The 18220-nt window shown below is 47.1% G+C and overlaps 1 protein-coding gene across 8 annotated transcripts in view; it reads right to left on the reverse strand.

Annotated features, from left to right (window-relative positions):
• The window catches only part of capn15 (calpain 15), a 288563-nt gene that overhangs the window by 44115 nt on the left and 226228 nt on the right, over nt 1–18220 (reverse strand). For all 8 annotated transcript variants that reach the window (XM_059978926.1, XM_059978928.1, XM_059978924.1 and 5 more), the window contains one exon: nt 3753–3961. In XM_059978926.1, the coding sequence (XP_059834909.1) occupies nt 3753–3961 (209 nt within the window). The remainder of the gene's footprint in view (nt 1–3752; nt 3962–18220) is intronic.

Genomic DNA, 18220 nt, shown 5'->3' on the forward strand with positions numbered 1-18220 from the left:
CTCCAGCCCTGTACCCTTTCCTAATCACCTGGCTTCACCTATCACCTTCTAGCTATCTTCTCCCCTCCCTCCACCTTTTTATTCCGGTTTCTTCCCCCTTCTTTTCTAGTCCTGATGAAGGGTCTCGGCCTGAAACACTGACTGTTTATTCCCTCCCACAGATGCTGCCTGACCTGCTGAGTTCCTCCAGCATTCTGTGTGTGTTATAGGAAATGTGTTGTTTGCACTGGGGATGTGCTGGAGGCAACCCACAGACATTGCCATGTTTGTGGCTCTAACATAGCTTGTCCCCTCTTACTAACCCTAACCTATGCACCTGGGACTGTGGGAGGAAACTGGAGCACCCGGAGAATACCCACACGGTCACGGGAAGAATACACAAACTGCTTACAGACAGCGGCGGGAATTGAACCCAGATCGCTGGTGCTGTTACAGTGTTACACTAACCACTATGTTACTATGCCATGCACATTAACGTCAGAAAACCCTCCAAATAAACAAGCCAGGCATTGTTGGAAAAACACAACGATTAACAGTGAAACAGCAGTTCCAAACAAGAATCCTATCAAAAATCTCCCAAAATACAATGCTGTCTGACCCAAGTATTCCTATCTTTCATTGGTACTGGCATTGGTTAACTGTTGTCACGTGTACGGAGGTACATTGAGGAGCTTGTCTTGCACACTTCATACAGATCAGTTCATTACACTGTGCAGCAATAACAACGCAGAATAAAGTGTAACAGCCACAGAGACAGTGCAGTGCAGATAAACAATACAAGCAAGATCATAATGAGGCGGATTGTGAGGCCAAGATTCTACCTTATTGTTCAATAGTCTGATAAGCTGTCTCTGAGCCTGTATCTTCTGCCCGTTGTCTCCCCTCTTCCATCAGAAGGAGATGCAAAAACAATTCTCCGGTGGAGAGACAGAGGGTGCCGGTTCTCAAGATGGGGGCTTGGAGAAGTGACGTAGGAGATTGTAACACGGGAACAGCGAGTTGCTGATCTCTGTTCTTGTTGTTGCAGGAGTGATCTCTCTCTCCCTCGATGGCAGACAGCCTGTCTGGGATACCCACACGCTGGACTGTGAACTCGAGTTCGATGGACTTTTTGGTGCTGGTGGGGGTGGGGGGAGGATTGGTGCTTCTGCTGGTGTGGGTGAGGGGGTTGGGGATTGGTGCTTCTGCTGGTGTGGGTGAGGGGGTTGGGGATTGGTGCTTCTGCTGATGTGGGTGAGGGGGTTGGTGCTTCTGCTGGTGTAGGTGAGGGGATTGGTGCTTCTGCTGGTGTGGGTGAGGGGGTTGGGAATTGGTGCTTCTGCTGGTGTGGGTGAGGGGGTTAGGGGTTGGTGGTTTCTGCTGGTGTGGGTGAGGGGGTTGGGGGTTGGTGGTTTCTGCTGGTGTGGGTGAGGGGGTTGGGGGTTGGTGCTTCTGCTGGTGTGGGTGGGGGTTGGGGGTTGGTGGTTTCTGCTGGTGTGGGTGAGGGGGTTGGTGGTTTCTGCTGGTGTGGGTGAGGGGGTTGGGGGTTGGTGGTTTCTGCTGGAGGGGGTGAGGGGGTTGGTGGTTTCTGCTGGTGTGGGTGAGGGGGTTGGGGGTTGGTGGTTTCTGCTGGTGTGGGTGAGGGGGTTGGTGTTTTCTGCTGGTGTGGGTGAGGGGGTTGGGGGTTTCTGCTGGTGTGGGTGAGGGGGTTGGGGGTTGGTGGTTTCTGCTGGTGTGGGTGAGGGGGTTGGTGTTTTCTGCTGGTGTGGGTGAGGGGGTTGGTGGGTTCTGCTGGTGTGGGTGAGGGGGTTGGTGGGTTCTGCTGGTGTGGGTGATAATTCCATCACTGAAGAAGGGTTGTACGTATTATGGTCATGGTCGGTGACCACAACAGGACTTCGGAAGACAACGGGAAGATCGACTGCAACAGCTCACCTCTCACCTCTCTCCCTCTCACCTCTCTCTCTCTCCCTCTCCCTCTCACCTTTCTCTCTCTCTCCCTCTCTCTCACCTCTCTCCCTCTCTCTCTCTCTCTCACCTCTCTCTCCCTCTCTCTCTCTCACCCTCTCTCTCTCACTCTCTCTCACCTCTCCCTCTCTCTCACCTCTCTCTCTCTCTCTCTCTCTCTCTCTCACCTCTCTCCCTCTCTCTCTCACCTCTCTCTCTCTCACCTCTCTCTCTCTCTCACCTCTCTCTCCCTCGCTCTCTCTCTCACCTCTCTCTCTCTCTCTCTCACCTCTCTCTCTCTCTCTCTCACCTCGCTCTCTCCAACGTTACTCAACTAACTACCTCGAACTGAACTGAATTCTCTTCATCATCGTAAGACTGTACCCATTTACCCCTGGGTTTGAAAGAGCCTGGTTTTGTTCCTATTTCCACACATATATATATCTATATCATTGCTAACCTGTTTGACATATTTGCATTTATATTTAATATTTACTAGTAAACACTATTAGTTTATAGCAATACCAGATTCCAGTGTGTCTTCCATTTCTGCTGGTTCTTTAACCCGGTGGTAGGGAGGAGCAACCATCTCGCCATGTTTAATAGTCACAGTGTCATAGAACACTACAGCGCAGAAACAGGCCCTTCAGCCCATCTAGTCTGCCTAGACCCATCGACCTGCATCTGGACCACAGCCCTCTATACACTGCCCATTCATGTACCTATCCAAACTTCTCTTAAATGTTGTAAACGAACCCACATCCACCACTTCCACGGGCAGCTTGTTCCACACTCCCCCCCCCCCCCAAGTAAAGACGTTCCCCCTCATGTTCCCTTAAACATTTCACCTTTCATCCTTAGCCTATGACCTCTAGTTGTAGTCACACCCAACCTCAGTGGAAAAAGCCCGCTTGCATTTACCCTATCTATACCCCTCATAATTTTGTACACAAATTGTTCATTGTATAATGCTCCGGGTAACGGACAGCTTGCCTTGTCACCAGTGTGCGGTGTACCTAACCTCTGCCTCTGTCTCTGTCTCTGTCCCCGCTCCTCACCACAGCGTTGCTTCACAGCGGCCAACAAAGGTCTGACTTCCATTCACTTCCATAGCAGCCCGTGGCCAGATAGAGCAGGGGCCTCTGAGGGAGTCAGGAGTCAGGAGGGTCGTACCTGAATCAGGGAACACTCTGAGTGCAGTACCGATAATCCAGGACACTGGGAGGCGGATCAAAGCTCAGAGCGAGGCAGACAGCGGCCGCTGGCATCGATGTGCCACCGCCTCTGAAGCCAGAAGAAAGATCACAGACAGCAGTACATCAAACACATTCCTCATCTACCCAGACAGCTGCTGTGTCCTCTGGAGGTTAAAGAAATTCAACGTGTCCCCCTTCACCCTTGCTGTGCTTGTGACAGTTTGAAACGGCAGAGAGTTGTGCACACAGCTCATCATGGGAACCAGCCTCACTCTCAGCAAAGGGATAAATACCTCATTTATTGGCAAAGTCAATGACCCCTCCTCCACTCTGGATATGCTATCTTCTCGCCTCTCCCATCGGGCAGAAGATAGAAAAACCTGAAACACGTTAACACCATACTCAAGGACAGTTTCTACCTCCCGTTATAAGACTATTGATCAGCCCCAAGAAAGCTAAGACAGACTCTTGACCCCACAGCCTACTGCGTTATGACCTTGCACCTTGCGTGCTCTGCACTCTCTCTGTAACTGTCACACTTTGTTATCGTTTTCCCTCGTGCTACTACAGAGCAGGTGCCATGCAAAACAAAGATTTTCACTGTACCTCAGAAGTGACAAACCAACTCACCAGCAATTTCCCAGCAGTCCCTGGGAGATATCGGAAGGACGCGGAGTCCTGAAGATGGACCATTTGACGTTCCGATCTTTGAAAGTGTTGCAGCTGATTTCATGGGGCCGCAGCCACTGCTTCACCCGCTGCTGGACACTGTCCCCCTCAGGGAAGCCGACAGATTGTGGGCCTGGAGGGAAGCTGTCATCCACAAAATTCACATTGTTCTGAGAGGCGGGGGGGGGGGGGGAAACAAACATCTTGTTAGGAATGAGGGAAAAAAAACACAAAAGACCAATGCACAGCATCACATTCCCTCCGAGTTGCGCGGGAATGCGGTCGCCCAGTAACTGAGATGTTCTCGTGCACATAGCCTTCATTGCCACACAGCAGTAATTGGACACAGCTAGAAAAAATTTATGAAACATTAAAGATTTTCATTGTTGTTAACTTTAATTGATAATTGAAAACTAATTTTTCAATCTTCATTCTAAATATTCATAGTATCATTCATTAGTTCGTTTCATGCCGTGTAGTACGAGGCAGATGATCACGGTCACATGACCACGATTGCTCTTGGAAAGCTTTCTGACAGAAACGGTTTGCCAGTGTCTTTACGAGACGGGTGACCACAGCCATTATCAATACTCCTCAGAGATTGTCTGCCTGGTGTCAATGGTCACATAACCAGGACTTGTGATCTCCACTGGCTGCTCATTCGACCGTCCACCACCTGCTCCCGTGGCTTCACGTGACCCCGATCGGGGGCTAAGCAGGTGCTACACCTTGTCCGAGGGTGACTTACAGGCTGGCGGAGGGGAGGAGCACCTTACACCTCCTTTGGTAGAGACACACCTCCACCCCACCACCATACACAGTATGCATCTCTAAAAAACCTGTAAGGTGCTGCGCAACTTTTCCTGCTCAGAGCTACGGTCGGTCCACACAGCTGTAAAAGATATTAGAGGGGACATTGCCAGCGTACCAACCCTCTGAGCTTGACAGAGCAGCAAACTATCCAGCACGATGTGTAGAAGAGTACAGCACAGCGCAGGCCCTTCCTTTTAACCTGTTCTAAGATCACTGCTTCTCTTTCATCCACGTGTCTGTCTAAGAGTCTCTGAAATGCCCCTAAAGTATCTGCCTGTACCACCACCCCGGCAGCAGGTTCCACTCTGCGTAAAAACCTTCTTTTGACATATCACCACGCTATGCCCTCTCGTATCAGCCACTGCAGTCTTGGGAAAATGGGGCTGCCTACCCACTCTCTCAATGTCTTTTATCATCTTATTCTGTACGCCTCTATCAAGTCACCTCTCATCCTCCTTCACTCCAAAGAGGAAATCCCTAGCTCGCTCAACCTACCCTCATAAGACAAGCTCTCTAATCCAGGCAGCATCCCTCTCTAAAGTCTCCACATCCTTCCTATAATGTGACCAGACTTTAAATCAGTAAAAAATATTTCTGAGGCTTCATAATCATAGGAGATTCTGCAGAAGGTACAAACCTGGAGCAACACATATAAAATGCTGGAGGAACTCAGGTCAGGTAGCAATGGAGACTCCAATGGTCGGGGTTGACCACGGATGTGGTGTCCCAGCTGTCTAGATGATACACAAGCTAGGGCAGTCTGATATGGAGAGCAAGCTGCTGTCCATGCAGCAGGCTCCCCTCTCCTCACAGCTGATGAACCCAAAGGAACAGCAGAGACCGATACAGTTTGGCACCAGCGTCACAGGAGTTGCCAGTCAGTGTTGGTCTGCTTTAGGGACTCCGGCTCTGCACTTTTTCTTGGGGTTTACTCCCAAAGCCTTTCCCAAGAGTGGGAAAGATCACGAAGGAACAAGATCAGAGTTTTCCTTCTCCTAAGGGAGCTTCCAACTGTGACTGACGAGCCCCACCTGCTCAAAGTGTCTGACTTGAAGTTCTCAGTCACCTGCCTTTGTCCCTTCTCCTGTCAGTAGAAACGGTTCCGCTAGACCTAGCTGTCAGTGGCTATGTGAGACACAAGCCACTGGGAGCATTTAATAGGTTGTGAGAGCTTATCTCCACTAATCGCCCCCCCCCCCCCCCCCGGTAATGACGATCTTAAAGAAACAGGCAGCGTACTTGGAGGGAAATAAACAGTCAATGTTTCGGGGCGAGACCCTGATTGCTTCAAACATTCCTGATGAAAGTAATGTTTTGAAACGATTGTTAAAGCAATTGCAATGTGTGTTAACTTGTTGGGAGCAAAGTATGATGGTTAACTAAGTCACACATGGTGCTTTCTTCAAAGGACGTGATAAGTCTAGTTAAACCCTGCAGGCTGCAGGGGCTGGAATCAAGGCACAGGATGAGCTGGAGTTGTGCTGTACATGAAACTGATGAATAATGAGTGAAAAAGAATCCATTATGTCTGCACAGAATGCACTAATGAAATATAGTCCTATAAACAACAACATCAATTACGTCTACTAGGAATGTGTTAATGATGTATGGTTCTCCAAAAGCAACATAAATCAGTTCAACCAGAAACGTACTAACAACGGTGGGTCATCAAACAAGGTGGATTTAGGAGCTTAATATTGACTTCATTTATGTATCAAAATAAACTGTAAATATTTACACTGCAAAAGTCTTAGGCACATGTAAGATAATTCTGTAAAGGGAAAGGGAGAGGGAAAACTCTGATCTCAGATCTCCACTGCTTGCGGCTGTACCCATTCATGGGGAGGACTTTGGAAGTAAAGTCCGAGGGAAGAGTCCAGAGTTTCCCCTCTCCTAGATGAGTTGAAGGGCCCCATCTGCCTAAAGCTGCTGGTTTTAAGGCCCCAGTAACCTGTCTTGGCCCCTTCTCCTGTCAGCTGGAGTCCCTCAGCAGTCCTATGTGGAGTTCAGCACTGGAAACTCCTGCGACGCTGCTGGCGCCGAACTCTGCCAGTCCCTGCCGTTCTTTTGGATTCATCAGGAAAGGGGGAGCTTGCTACATGGGCAACAGTTTGCTCTCCATATCGTTCTGCCCAGGCTTGTGTATCTAGACAGCTAGGATGCAACATCCATGGTCGCCCCTGATTAACAAAGGCTTCAGGCAGTATCCAGGGGAACCTCTTCTGCCCCCCCGCAGACCCCGCCACTTCCTTCCTGCAATGAACCAGAACGGAACACAATATTCCAAAAGCAGCCCAACGACGGTTTTATAGAGCTGCACTGTGACTTCCCAATCCTTGTACTCAGCCCCAACCCACACCATCCTATCTCCTTGCAGAGCTGTGCACTTGGACCCTGAGATGGTTCTGTACATCAGTGCTTCTCAGAGTCCTGCCATTTACAAACAATTAAAGTTCAAAGCAAATTAAAGTATCTTCAGTAGGTGCCACCATATACTACCTGACATTCACAGTAAATACAAAGCAACACAATCGAATCAGTGAAAAACCACACACGAGATGGACAAACAACCAATGTGCAAAAGACAACAAACTGTGTAAATACAAAAAGAAGATTGAAATAATAATAAAAAATAAATAAGCAATAAATATCAAGAACATGAGGTGAAGATTCCTTGAAAGTGAGTCCACAGGCTGTGGAGTCAGCTCAGAGTTGAGGTGAGTGACGTTATCCCCTCTGATGGTTGTTCCTGACCCTGATGGTGTGGGTATGGAAGACATTTGAGCCAATAACACAGCTTCAAAGGTCATGCACAAGTAGGTTATGATAAAAGAAACCATTAGCAGTTTAGATTTAGCCAGTCACAAGAAAACCATTGACACAGCTGAGTGAACTGTCATGAGTAGTGCAGGTGCTGAGCCAGCAGAGGGCGCTGGATGACATGTACAGGACTGATTCTGAAAATTCAAAGATCGAAGTAAATTTATTATCAAAGTATGTAGATTCTCCAATTACTGTACTACTGAGATTCATTTTTTGCAGGCATTCACAATAGAACAAAGAAATACAATAGAGTCAGTGAAACTAATATGCAAAAAAGAATACACAAAGCTAACAAATAATACAACAAACATAGAAACAAATAATATTGATAACAAGAGTTGTAGAGTCCTTGGAAGTGAGTCCACAGGCTGTGGAATCAGTGCAGTGTTGGGGTGAGTGAAGCTGTCCCCTCTGGTTCAGGAACCTGATGGTTGTTCCTGAACCTGGTGGTGTGAGTCTTGTGGCTCCTCCTACTCCAGTGAGAGCACGGCCTGGATGAGGGGGTTTTTGATGATGGATGTTGCTTTCTCGAGGCAGTGTTCCTTACTGATGTGCTCAATGGTGGAAAGGGTTTTATCCGTGATAGAAGTCTACCCTAGACTATTCCGTTCTTGAGCTTAGGTGCAGAACAGACCATGACATAATCAGTCAGGTTACTCTTCACTGTGTATCTATAGAAGTTTTTTTACAATTTCAGATGATGTGCCAAATTGGCACAAAACTCTTAAGAAATTAGAGGCACTTCTGAGCCTTCTGTGTAATGGCAGTTACACGCTGGATCCAGGACAATCTCAGAGAGGGAGGGTGAAGGCTGAACAAAGAACACTACAGTACATGAACAGGATCCTCAGTTCATGATGCTGTGCTGATCTAATTAAGCAATTCCCTTCTGCCTACACACGTCCATGTCCCTCCATTCCCTACACAATGTCCACATCCCTCCATTCTCTACATTAGTGGTCACCAACCTTTTCAAGCCCAAGATCCCCCACCTCAGCCTTAGTGAAAAGCGAGATCGACTAGTTACACGCATGTGCACCGGGGGGGGGGGGGGGGCAGAAAAGACCGGAAGTAAAACCCCGTAACCCAGAAGTATAAATAATGTATAAACACCAGGGGTACCCAACCTTTTTGGCACCATGGACCTGTTTAATATTGACAATATTCTTGCAGATCGGCCGATGGGGGGGGTTTGGTATTAAACACGACCGGAATACACCGATACAGGTTCTTTATGTCCCATCTATTCTGCAATTTCGCGGCTCTCAGCACTTAGCTCTGTCCCACTTGCTCACGGTTTTTCCGCTGAAAAATCTCAACGCATTTGTCTATAAGTGCGGGGTGCTTGGACTCAAGGTGCTGAAGCTGTTTTGAGGGCTTCATTGCCTCAGACAGCCTCCTGGCCCAAACTGCAGCCTCCGCCTGTCCACCACCAGACGCCTTGACCAGGTGCGGCTGGTCGTGGGTGGGGTGAGAGGACGAGGTCAGGGCAGGAGGCCCCCATGTCGGGGTCACGGCGGTCGCAGTCCGGAGAGAGCGGCTGACTGAGCGAGGAATGTGACAGGACACGCCCACCCGTCCCCCCTGTAGGAGCTATCGGCCGACAAAAGTTTGTTTCAGTAGATCGCAGCGCGGTAGCTGCTCTGATTCTTACGGAACCCTGAGCCCGAATTAGGTCGGCTACGAATATTTTAGCACCGGGTTCGCCACAAACATTTGGTGTGCTGAACAGGCTTAGGGGCGGCGCCCATCTGTCCGGGCCGGTAGCAAAGGCACTTCACGCCGGCCGCGCTCCAGGCCAGTACCAACAGCACTTCCCACCGGCCGCCCGAGGCCAACCAGTGATCCCTGCCGCAAGGGTGTCACTGCGTTTAGGTGACTGATGACCTCGCGTTTGTTCAAGTTCAACAGTGGGCGTGACAGGGAATGAGGAAAGGTGCAGCTGACTCATATCGTTTCCTCGTGGCCCGGTGGTTGGGGACCACTGAATTACACTGTGTAGTGTGGGGGAGCTACATGCATGCGCACTGGGCAGAAAGAACTGAACTAAAACCCCGCAACCTGAAAACAATCTCTCAACAGTATTTGTGTATTCTTTTTTCTTTTTTTTTGGGATCTACTGGGAAAGTCTCAAAGATCGACCAGGCGTTCATGATCGATGGGTTGGTGACCACTAATCTCCAGAATACCCTGTCCCTCCATTCTCTACACAGTGTCCACACTCCTCCATTCTCTACATGTCCATGTCCCTCCACAAGTCCATGTCCCTCCATTCCCTACACGTCCATATTCCTCCACTCCCTACACAAGTCCATGTCCCTTCACTCCCTACACAATATCCATATTCCTCCACTCCCTACACAAGTCCATGTCCCTCCATTCCCTACACGTCCATATTCCTCCACTCCCTACACAAGTCCATGTCCCTCCATTTCCTACACAAGTCCATGTCCCTTCACTCCCTACACAATATCCATGTCCCTCCATTCCCTACACAAGTCCATGTCCCTTCACTCCCTACACAATATCCATGTCCCTCCATTCCCTACACAAGTCCATGTCCCTTCACTCCCTACACAATATCCATGTCCCTTCACTCCCTACATAATATCCATATTCCTCCACTCCTTACACAAGTCCATGTCCCTCCACTCCCTACACAAGTCCATATTCCTCCATTCCCTACACAATATCCATGTCCCTCCACTCCCTACACAAGTCCATGTCCCTCCATTCCCTACACAAGTCCATATTCCTCCATTCCCTACACAAGTCCATGTCCCTACACAAGTCTATGTCCCTCCACTCCCTACACGTCCATGTCCCTCCATTCCCTACACAAGTCCATGTCCCTCCACTCCCTACACAAGTCCATGTCCCTCCATTCCCTACACGTCCATGTCCCTCCATTCCCTACACAATATCCATGTCCCTCCATTCTCTGTGCAAATAAAGATGGATTTTTGAACACTACCTCACTTTTTGCACAAGAAGTTCTGCAGATGCTGGAAATCCAGGTTAACATACACAAAATGCTGGGGGAGCTCAGCAGGTTAGGTACCATGTATGCAGAGGAATAAACAGTCAACATTTTGAGTTGAGACCCTAGTCCCAAAGAAAAATTGGAAAAAGTTGCTGAGTGTTATAGACTCTCCCAGCTCTGTCACGGTCACAGCCCTCCTTATCTTCAAGGACATCTTCAAACAGTCCCTCAAAGTGGAGGCATTGATCATCAAGGACACCCATCAACCAGGACACGGCCTCTTCTTGTTACCACCACCAGGAAGGAGGTACAGTAGCCTGGAGAGACTTCTTCTTCTCCGCCATCATAATTCTGAATGGTCCTTGAACCTCATTATTCCTTTCTTTTCCCTATTTATTGATTTTGGTAATTTACGGTAATTTTATGTCTTTGCACTGTACCCCTGCTGGCAAACAACACACACGTCAGTGGTAATCGGGGCACCATGGTAACGTAGTGGTTAGCATGACACTATTGTAGCTCGTGGTGTCAGAGTTCATAGTTCATTCCGGTGCCCCTGTGAACAAGTTTGTACATTCCTTCCTGTGTGCATGTGTTTCCTCCGGGTGCTCAGGTTTCCTCCCACAGTCTAAAGACATACCCGTTGGTAGGCTAATTGATCATAGTAAATTGTCCTGTGATTAGGGTTGCTGGGCCGGAAGGGCCTGTTGTGCACTGTAACTGAAAAATTAAAGTAAAAGATTAATAAATAATAAATCTGACTCTGAGCACATTGAAGAAACCCACGTGGTCACGTTGAAGAAACCCACGCGGTCACAGGGAGAACAAATGCGGTCACAAGTCGAGTGTACAAACTTCTCACAGGCAGCAACAGTGGGAATTGAACCCCAATCACTAGCATTGTAAAATGTGATTCTGACTGCTATGCTAGCATGCCCACCGCGCACCCCCCGTGAAACAATCTCCCTGCGGGTGGGGGGGGGGGCACTAGAATTGCTCGAACCTCCAATGAGGAAGAAGTATTGGCAGAAGAGAAAACAGAGGAAGACGCAAACAACCCAGAGCAGATAAAAACTTAATAAAGTACAAGAAGCCATGGCAAGTAGTCGTCCTGGACGGCACAGGACTCATTCAAAAAGGAGAGAAATGAATGAACAAAGTGATTTCCTGTTGGCACAAGACAGAGAACCGGCTCTACAGTAATCCCTTCTGAGGAGGGATTAAAGGTCTATCAGGGCATTGATCCACAGAAAGAAGGAGTCGGGGAGGAAATGACAATCTGCCGGAGGAACTCAGCGGGCCATCGAGCATCTGCAGCAGGGAAGGAATTGTCGATGTTTCCGGTTCAAACCCTGTATCAGGACAGGACAGATGGTCACCCCAGATTCCAGTATCTCCAGCTGTCTTGTGTCTTCAGGATAGAAATAACAATCGGTTCTGTGGGTTGTGGAAAAAAAAAGGACAGGAAAACTGGGCACAGAATACAAAATCAAAGCAATTATTTTGAACTTCTGAAAAAAAAAAGCTTCCCCTCAGCCATCAGATTTCTGAATGGCCCATGAATTCATGAACACTATTTCCTATCTTGCTCTCCTGTTGCATGACTTACTTATTTTTTAAATACTGTGAAATCTGGTTAATTGGGGCAGCTGCTTATTTAGGACAGAAATTAGCTGGGGCCCCCTTCGTTTATTTGAGATACTGTGCTGCTGAATTATCAGAAGAGTTTTGCCAAGCAGTTTCCACCCAGAGTCAGAGAAGTGCGCTTGGGTGGCTGCTAAACACTACACGGTGCTCAGAGCGAACAGTTTCGAAGCATCAATCGCGTGTCATAAACCGGAGATGCGGCACTCCAGAGCCACACACGGATTACAGGAACTCAGCAGGTCAGGCAGCATCTACCGAGGGGAATAAACAGTCGATTTTTCGGGCTGAGACCCTTCCTCAGGACTGGAAAGGAAGGGAGGAGATGGGAGGGGAAAGAGGCTAGGCAGGTGAGTGGGGAGGTAGTGCTGGAGAAGAAGGAATCTGATAGGAGAGGAGAGTGGACCATGGGAGAAAGGGGAGAAGGAGGGGACTCAGGAGGATATGAAACTCATGTGAGAAGAGATAAAAGGTCAAAGTGGGGTGTTCAAGTGTCAGTGGTTTTTGTCGCTGATAGCTGGTGAGAAAGAAGCAGTAAGCCAATTTGGAACTGTTTTGCTCACTGCAGCTTCAAGCATTCAGGCCTGGAGATGCCAGAAACAGGCAGGAGTGAAAATGAAACAATTTCACTACTTCAACAGGTTAGGAACTATGAAGAATTTGAAGGTATCAGCAATCATCTTGAATTTTACAATAAAAATGAAGATTTGGAGGACACAGTCACTGAAGGCATTCCATTAACTGCACTCGGTGTCTGCATTGATTTGCAGTCAATCAAAAGTACGTGGCAGTGGAATTTCTCCATCAATAACTATTAGGGACTAATGCACAGTTTAATAGAACTTCCACATCCACCCACTGACCCACCCCAACCACCACTCCTTTACTGGGGCTTCTCTTCTGATATTTATGTCTGTGCACATGTAATGCTATCTATCTATAAGCTAGCTTAAGCAGTTATATTAATTGTGTTTTTTTATGGTGCTCTTTATCTTATTGTGCTGCATTGGATCCAGAGTGCCAATTATTTCATTCTCCTTTACACTTGTGTGGCGGAAATGACATTGAACAATCCTGAATCTTCAATCTTAAAGAGCCCTTGGAAGTGAGTCTGTAGGTTGTACAGTCAGTTCAGAGGGCAAGGCAGAGTTAATAGACACTGTTATTAACTACACTGGGCAGCTTGTGGCATGTTCAGAACCCCAGCGAGCTAATCACATGAAAAGTAATGCAGGTTGCAGCTCTGTGGCTTTTAATTGGTCATGTGGCACACATTGATCATTTTATCAGCTTCCTGGTTAGGGTGTGCACCAATACACTTTGTACATTTATCATGTGTCATCTTAAACTCACCAAGAGAGTGGCTCATTAAAGCTGATCGCTGTTCAGTCTGGGGAGACCTATGTACCTGTTCTGAAATATCGGATTTATATGCAACGCACACAAAATTCTGGAGGGTGGAAATGTCTAATACCAGAGGGGTGTGCATTGAAGGTGAGGGGAGGTAATTTCAATGGGGATGTGAGGGGTAAGTTTTTTACTCAGAGCGTGGTGGATGTCTGGAATGTGCTGTCTGTTATGGTGGTAATGGCAAATCCATTGGAGGCTTTTAAGGAACATTAAGATAGGCACATGAATGTGAGGAAGATAGAGGGATATGGGCATGGTGTAGGTAGGAGGGATTAGTGTTTTGGCATTTTTGATTTACTTTTCTAGCTAGTTTGGCACAACATTGTGGGCTGTAGGGCTTATCTTTGTGCTGTACTGTTCTATGCTCTGTGTCAGGCAGCAGCTATGGAGGAGAATAAGCAGCCCATGTTTCAGGCCGAGACCCTTCACCGGGACTGAAATGGAAGGCCAGCTGCAAGATGACAGATGAAGCCAGGTTTGTGGGAGATGTAAAGGTGGAGAAAGAGGAATATGATAGAAGAGGAGAGTGGACCATGGGAGAAAGGGAAGAAGGAGGGACCAGGGGAAGGTGATGGGCAAGTGAGGAGACAAGGTAAGAGGCTAGAGTTGGAAATTGAGGGAAAAGAAAGGAGAAATTGATGTTCATTCCATCAGGTTGGAGGCTACCTAGCTAGAACATGAGGTGTTGCTTCTGTACCCTGAGAGTGGCCTCATTGTGACAGAAGAGAAGGCCAAGAACTGACATGTTGGAAAGGGAATGGGGACAGCAATTAAAATGTTGGGCTACTGGGAAATTCCACTTTTGGCAGATTATATAGACACTAGGCTTTTAAAGTGGATAAGCTTGGTCCAATTTGTTTGCGTTTATCCAAGTGCTGAAAGGGAAATAGCTCAGTAAAGTGCAGCCACATTTCTCAGGCTGTCCACACACTAGGCACTCTGTCACCTCTGCCCAACGTTTCAGAGAGGTGTTACTGTGCCAAAGCTATGTTTGCCACAAAGCATTTTCAACTCCATGACAGGAGGCCTTTCAGCCCATCAGAAGCACACGGGCTCCTTCCAGTCAAGATGGTGTTGAGCTACAGTTTTTGTCGAGGTCGTGGCTCAGACTTGGCTGCTTCTTTAGGTTCGTAAGAATGGTTTTGGGGACAACACGGGGAGTTAGGGGTCAGGTTAGGGTCTACGGACAGGGATGAGTCCAGACTGGAGACTTAACATCCGAAAACCTAAGCATCTCCTCCTTGAAAAGACACCAAGGTTCCTCTGCACTCTCAGCCTCAGAGATTCAGAGCTCCACCTTGAACGGCCGACTCCTCATTTTGAGTACGCGACCTCTACAGTTATTAGTTATCTCCATAACAATCTTGAAACTAATGGGATTATGACCGTTTGATCAAAAGTGTTGCCTATGCACGCTTCTGTCACCTGTCCTATCTCATTCCCTCAGAGAAGATCCAGTATCATAGAAACATAGAAGGAGTAGGCCATTTGGCCCTTCGAGCCTGCACCGCCATTCAGTATGATCATGGCTGATCATCCAACTCAGAACCCTGTACTTGCTTTCTCTCCATACCCCCTGATCCCTTTAGCCACAAGGGCCATATCTAACTTCCTCTTAAATATAGCCAATGAACCGGCCTCAACTGTTTCTTGTGGCAGAGAATTCCACAGATTCACCACTCTCTGTGTGAAGAAGTTTTTCCTCATCTCGGTCCTAAGAGGCTTCCCCTTTATCCTTAAACTGTGATCCCTCATTCTGGACTCCTCCAACATTGGAAACAATCTTCCTGCATCCTAGCCTGTCCAATCCCTTTAGAATTTTATACGTTTCAATAAGATCCCCCCTCAATCTTCTAAATTCCAGTGATTATAAGCCTAGTTGATCCAGCCTTTCTTCATATGAAAGTCCTGCCATCCCAGGAATCAATCTGGTGAACCTTCTCTGTACTCCCTCTATGGCAAGAATGTCTTTCCTCAGATTAGAGGACCAAAACTGCACACAATATTCTAGGTGCGGTCTCACCAAGGCCTTGTACAACTGCAGTAGAACTTCCTTGCTCCTGTACTCAAATCCTTTTGCTATGAATGCCAACATATCATTTGCCTTTTTCACCGCCTGCTGTACCTTCATGCCCACCTTCAATGACTGGTGTACAATGACACCCAGGTCTTGTTGCATCTCCCCTTTTCCTAATCGGCCACAATTCAGATAATAATCTGTTTTCCTGTTCTTGCAACCAAAGTGGATAACCTCACATTTATCCACATTAAATTGCATCTGCCATGAATTTGCCCACTCACCTAACCTATCCAAGTCACCCTGCATCCTCCACACAGCTAACACTGTATCATGCTCTTTTCTCTAGCTTGGCCCTCTACATATTGATTTAGGAAAATGTTCTGAATACATTTGACAAACTCCTTAACAGGTTCCTGTTAATCTTCAGCGAGGGGAAAGTGCAACTCCACATCACTGTCCACCACAACTCCAATATCAGAATCCTTAAGGATTTTGCATCTTAGATAAAGGAACTAAAACTGCTCACAACCATAAACAGAACCAGGTTTAATATCACCAGCATATGTTGTGAAATTTGTTGCTTTGCAGCAGCAAATTCCTCCTCAGCTCTCATCTCTCTTTTAAACAGACATCCTTATATTCTGAGGCTGTGCCCTTTGATCCTAAACTCCCCCACTATAGGAAACATCCTCTCCATGTCCACTCTATCTAGGCCTTTCAATATCCGGCAGGTTTGAATGAGATCCCCCTTCATTCTTCTAAACTCCAGTGTGTACAGGCCACGAGCCATCAAACACACACATTAACCCTTTCATTCCTGGGACCATTCTCATAAACGTCCTCTGCATGACCATCTCCAGTGGTGTTCCTCAGGGGTCAGTATTGGGACTGCTACATTTCACATTGTTTATCAATGATTTAGATAATGGAATTGATGGCTTTGTGGCAAAGTTTGCAGATGATATGAAGGTAGGTGGTGCTGAGGAAGCAATGCAATTGCAGCAGAACTTCAACAAATTGGAAGAATGGGCAAAAAAGTGACAGATGGAATACAGTGTTGGGAAATGTATGATAATGCATTTTGGTAAAAGGAACAACAGCGCAGACTATTATCTAAATGGGCAGAAGGTTCAAACATTAGAGGTGCAGAGGGACTTAGGAGTCCTCGTGCTAGACTCCCAGAGAATTAATTTACAGGTTGAGTCTGTGGTAAAGAAGGCAAATGCAATGTTGGAAATTATTTCAAGGGGAATAGAATATAAAAGTAAGGAGATACTAGTCAGGCCATGTGGAGTATTGTCAACAATTTTGGGCCCCATACTTAGAAAGGATGCATTGTCATTGGGGAGAGTCCAGAGGAGGTTCACAAGGATGATTCTGGAAATGAAGGAGTTAACATATGAGGAATGTTTGGCAGCTTTGGGCCTGTACTCTCTGGAATTTAGAAGAATGCAGGGGGATCTCACTGAAACCTACCAAATGTTGAAAGGACTAGATAGAGTGGATATGGAGCGGATGTTTCCTCTGATGGGGGTTTCCAGAACTAGAGGGCACAGCCTCAAAATTGAGGGCAACTCTTTAGAACAGAGGTAAGGAATGCTCTGCCACAGACAGCGGTGGAGGCCAAGTCTGTGGGTACATTTAAGGCAGAAGTTGATCGTTTCGTCATCAGTCAGGGCATCAAAGAATATGGCGAGAAGACAGGTGTATGGGGTTGAGTGGGATTCAGATCGGCCATGATGGAATAGAGGAGCAGATTTGATGGGCTGAATGGCCTAATTCTGCTTCTGCTTTATGGTCTTAATTTGCTGGTTGAGTCTGTGGTGAGGAAGGCAAATGTGACGTTAGCATTTATTTCAAGAGATTTTGAATATACTGTAAGAGCAAGGATGTAATGTTGAGGCTTTATAAATCACTGGTGAGGCCTCACTTGAAGTACTGTGAGCAGTTTGGGCTCTTTGTCTTAGAAAGGATGTGCTGGAACTGGAGGGTTTAAAGGAGGTTCACAGAAATGATTCCAGGATTGAATGGCTTGTCATACGAAGAGCATCTGATGGCTCTGGAATTCAGAAGAATGAGGGGTGATCTAATTGAAACCTATTGAGTGGTGAAAGGTCTTGATAGAGTGGATGTTGAGAGGATGTTTCCTATGGTGGGAGAGTCTAAGACCAGAGGACTCAGCCTTAGAATAGAGGGATGTCCTTTTAGAATGGAGGAGAAGGAATTTCTTTAGCCAGAGAGTGGTGAATCTGTGGAATTTGTTACCACAGACAGCTGTGGAGGTCAAGACTTTATGAATATTTAAGGCAGATACTTGATTGGTCAGGGCTTGAAGGGATACGAGGGAAAGTCAGGAGATAGGGCAGAGAGGAATTATGGATCAGTCGTGATGAAATGATGGAGCAGATTCAATTGCCCAATTTCCTAATCCTGCTCCTATACACAGCATATCCTTTCAAAGACACTCATGTTTATTTATCACATATACCTCAAAACATGCAATGAAATGCTTCATTTGCATTTATAACCAACACAACCAGAGGATGTACTGGGGGCGGCCCGCAAGTGTTGCCTCGTATTCTGGCTCCAACATAGCATCCAGAACAACACAGAACTCAACAACAATAACAGGCCAAAATATACACAATACACCAAGTGTGGTCTGACCAATGCCTTATAAAGCCTCTCCATTATACAACCTTGCTTTCATATTCTAGTCCTTTCGAAATGCCCTTT

The sequence above is a fragment of the Hypanus sabinus genome, chromosome 9, assembly GCF_030144855.1.
Source record: "Hypanus sabinus isolate sHypSab1 chromosome 9, sHypSab1.hap1, whole genome shotgun sequence".
Lineage (NCBI taxonomy): Eukaryota > Metazoa > Chordata > Chondrichthyes > Myliobatiformes > Dasyatidae > Hypanus > Hypanus sabinus.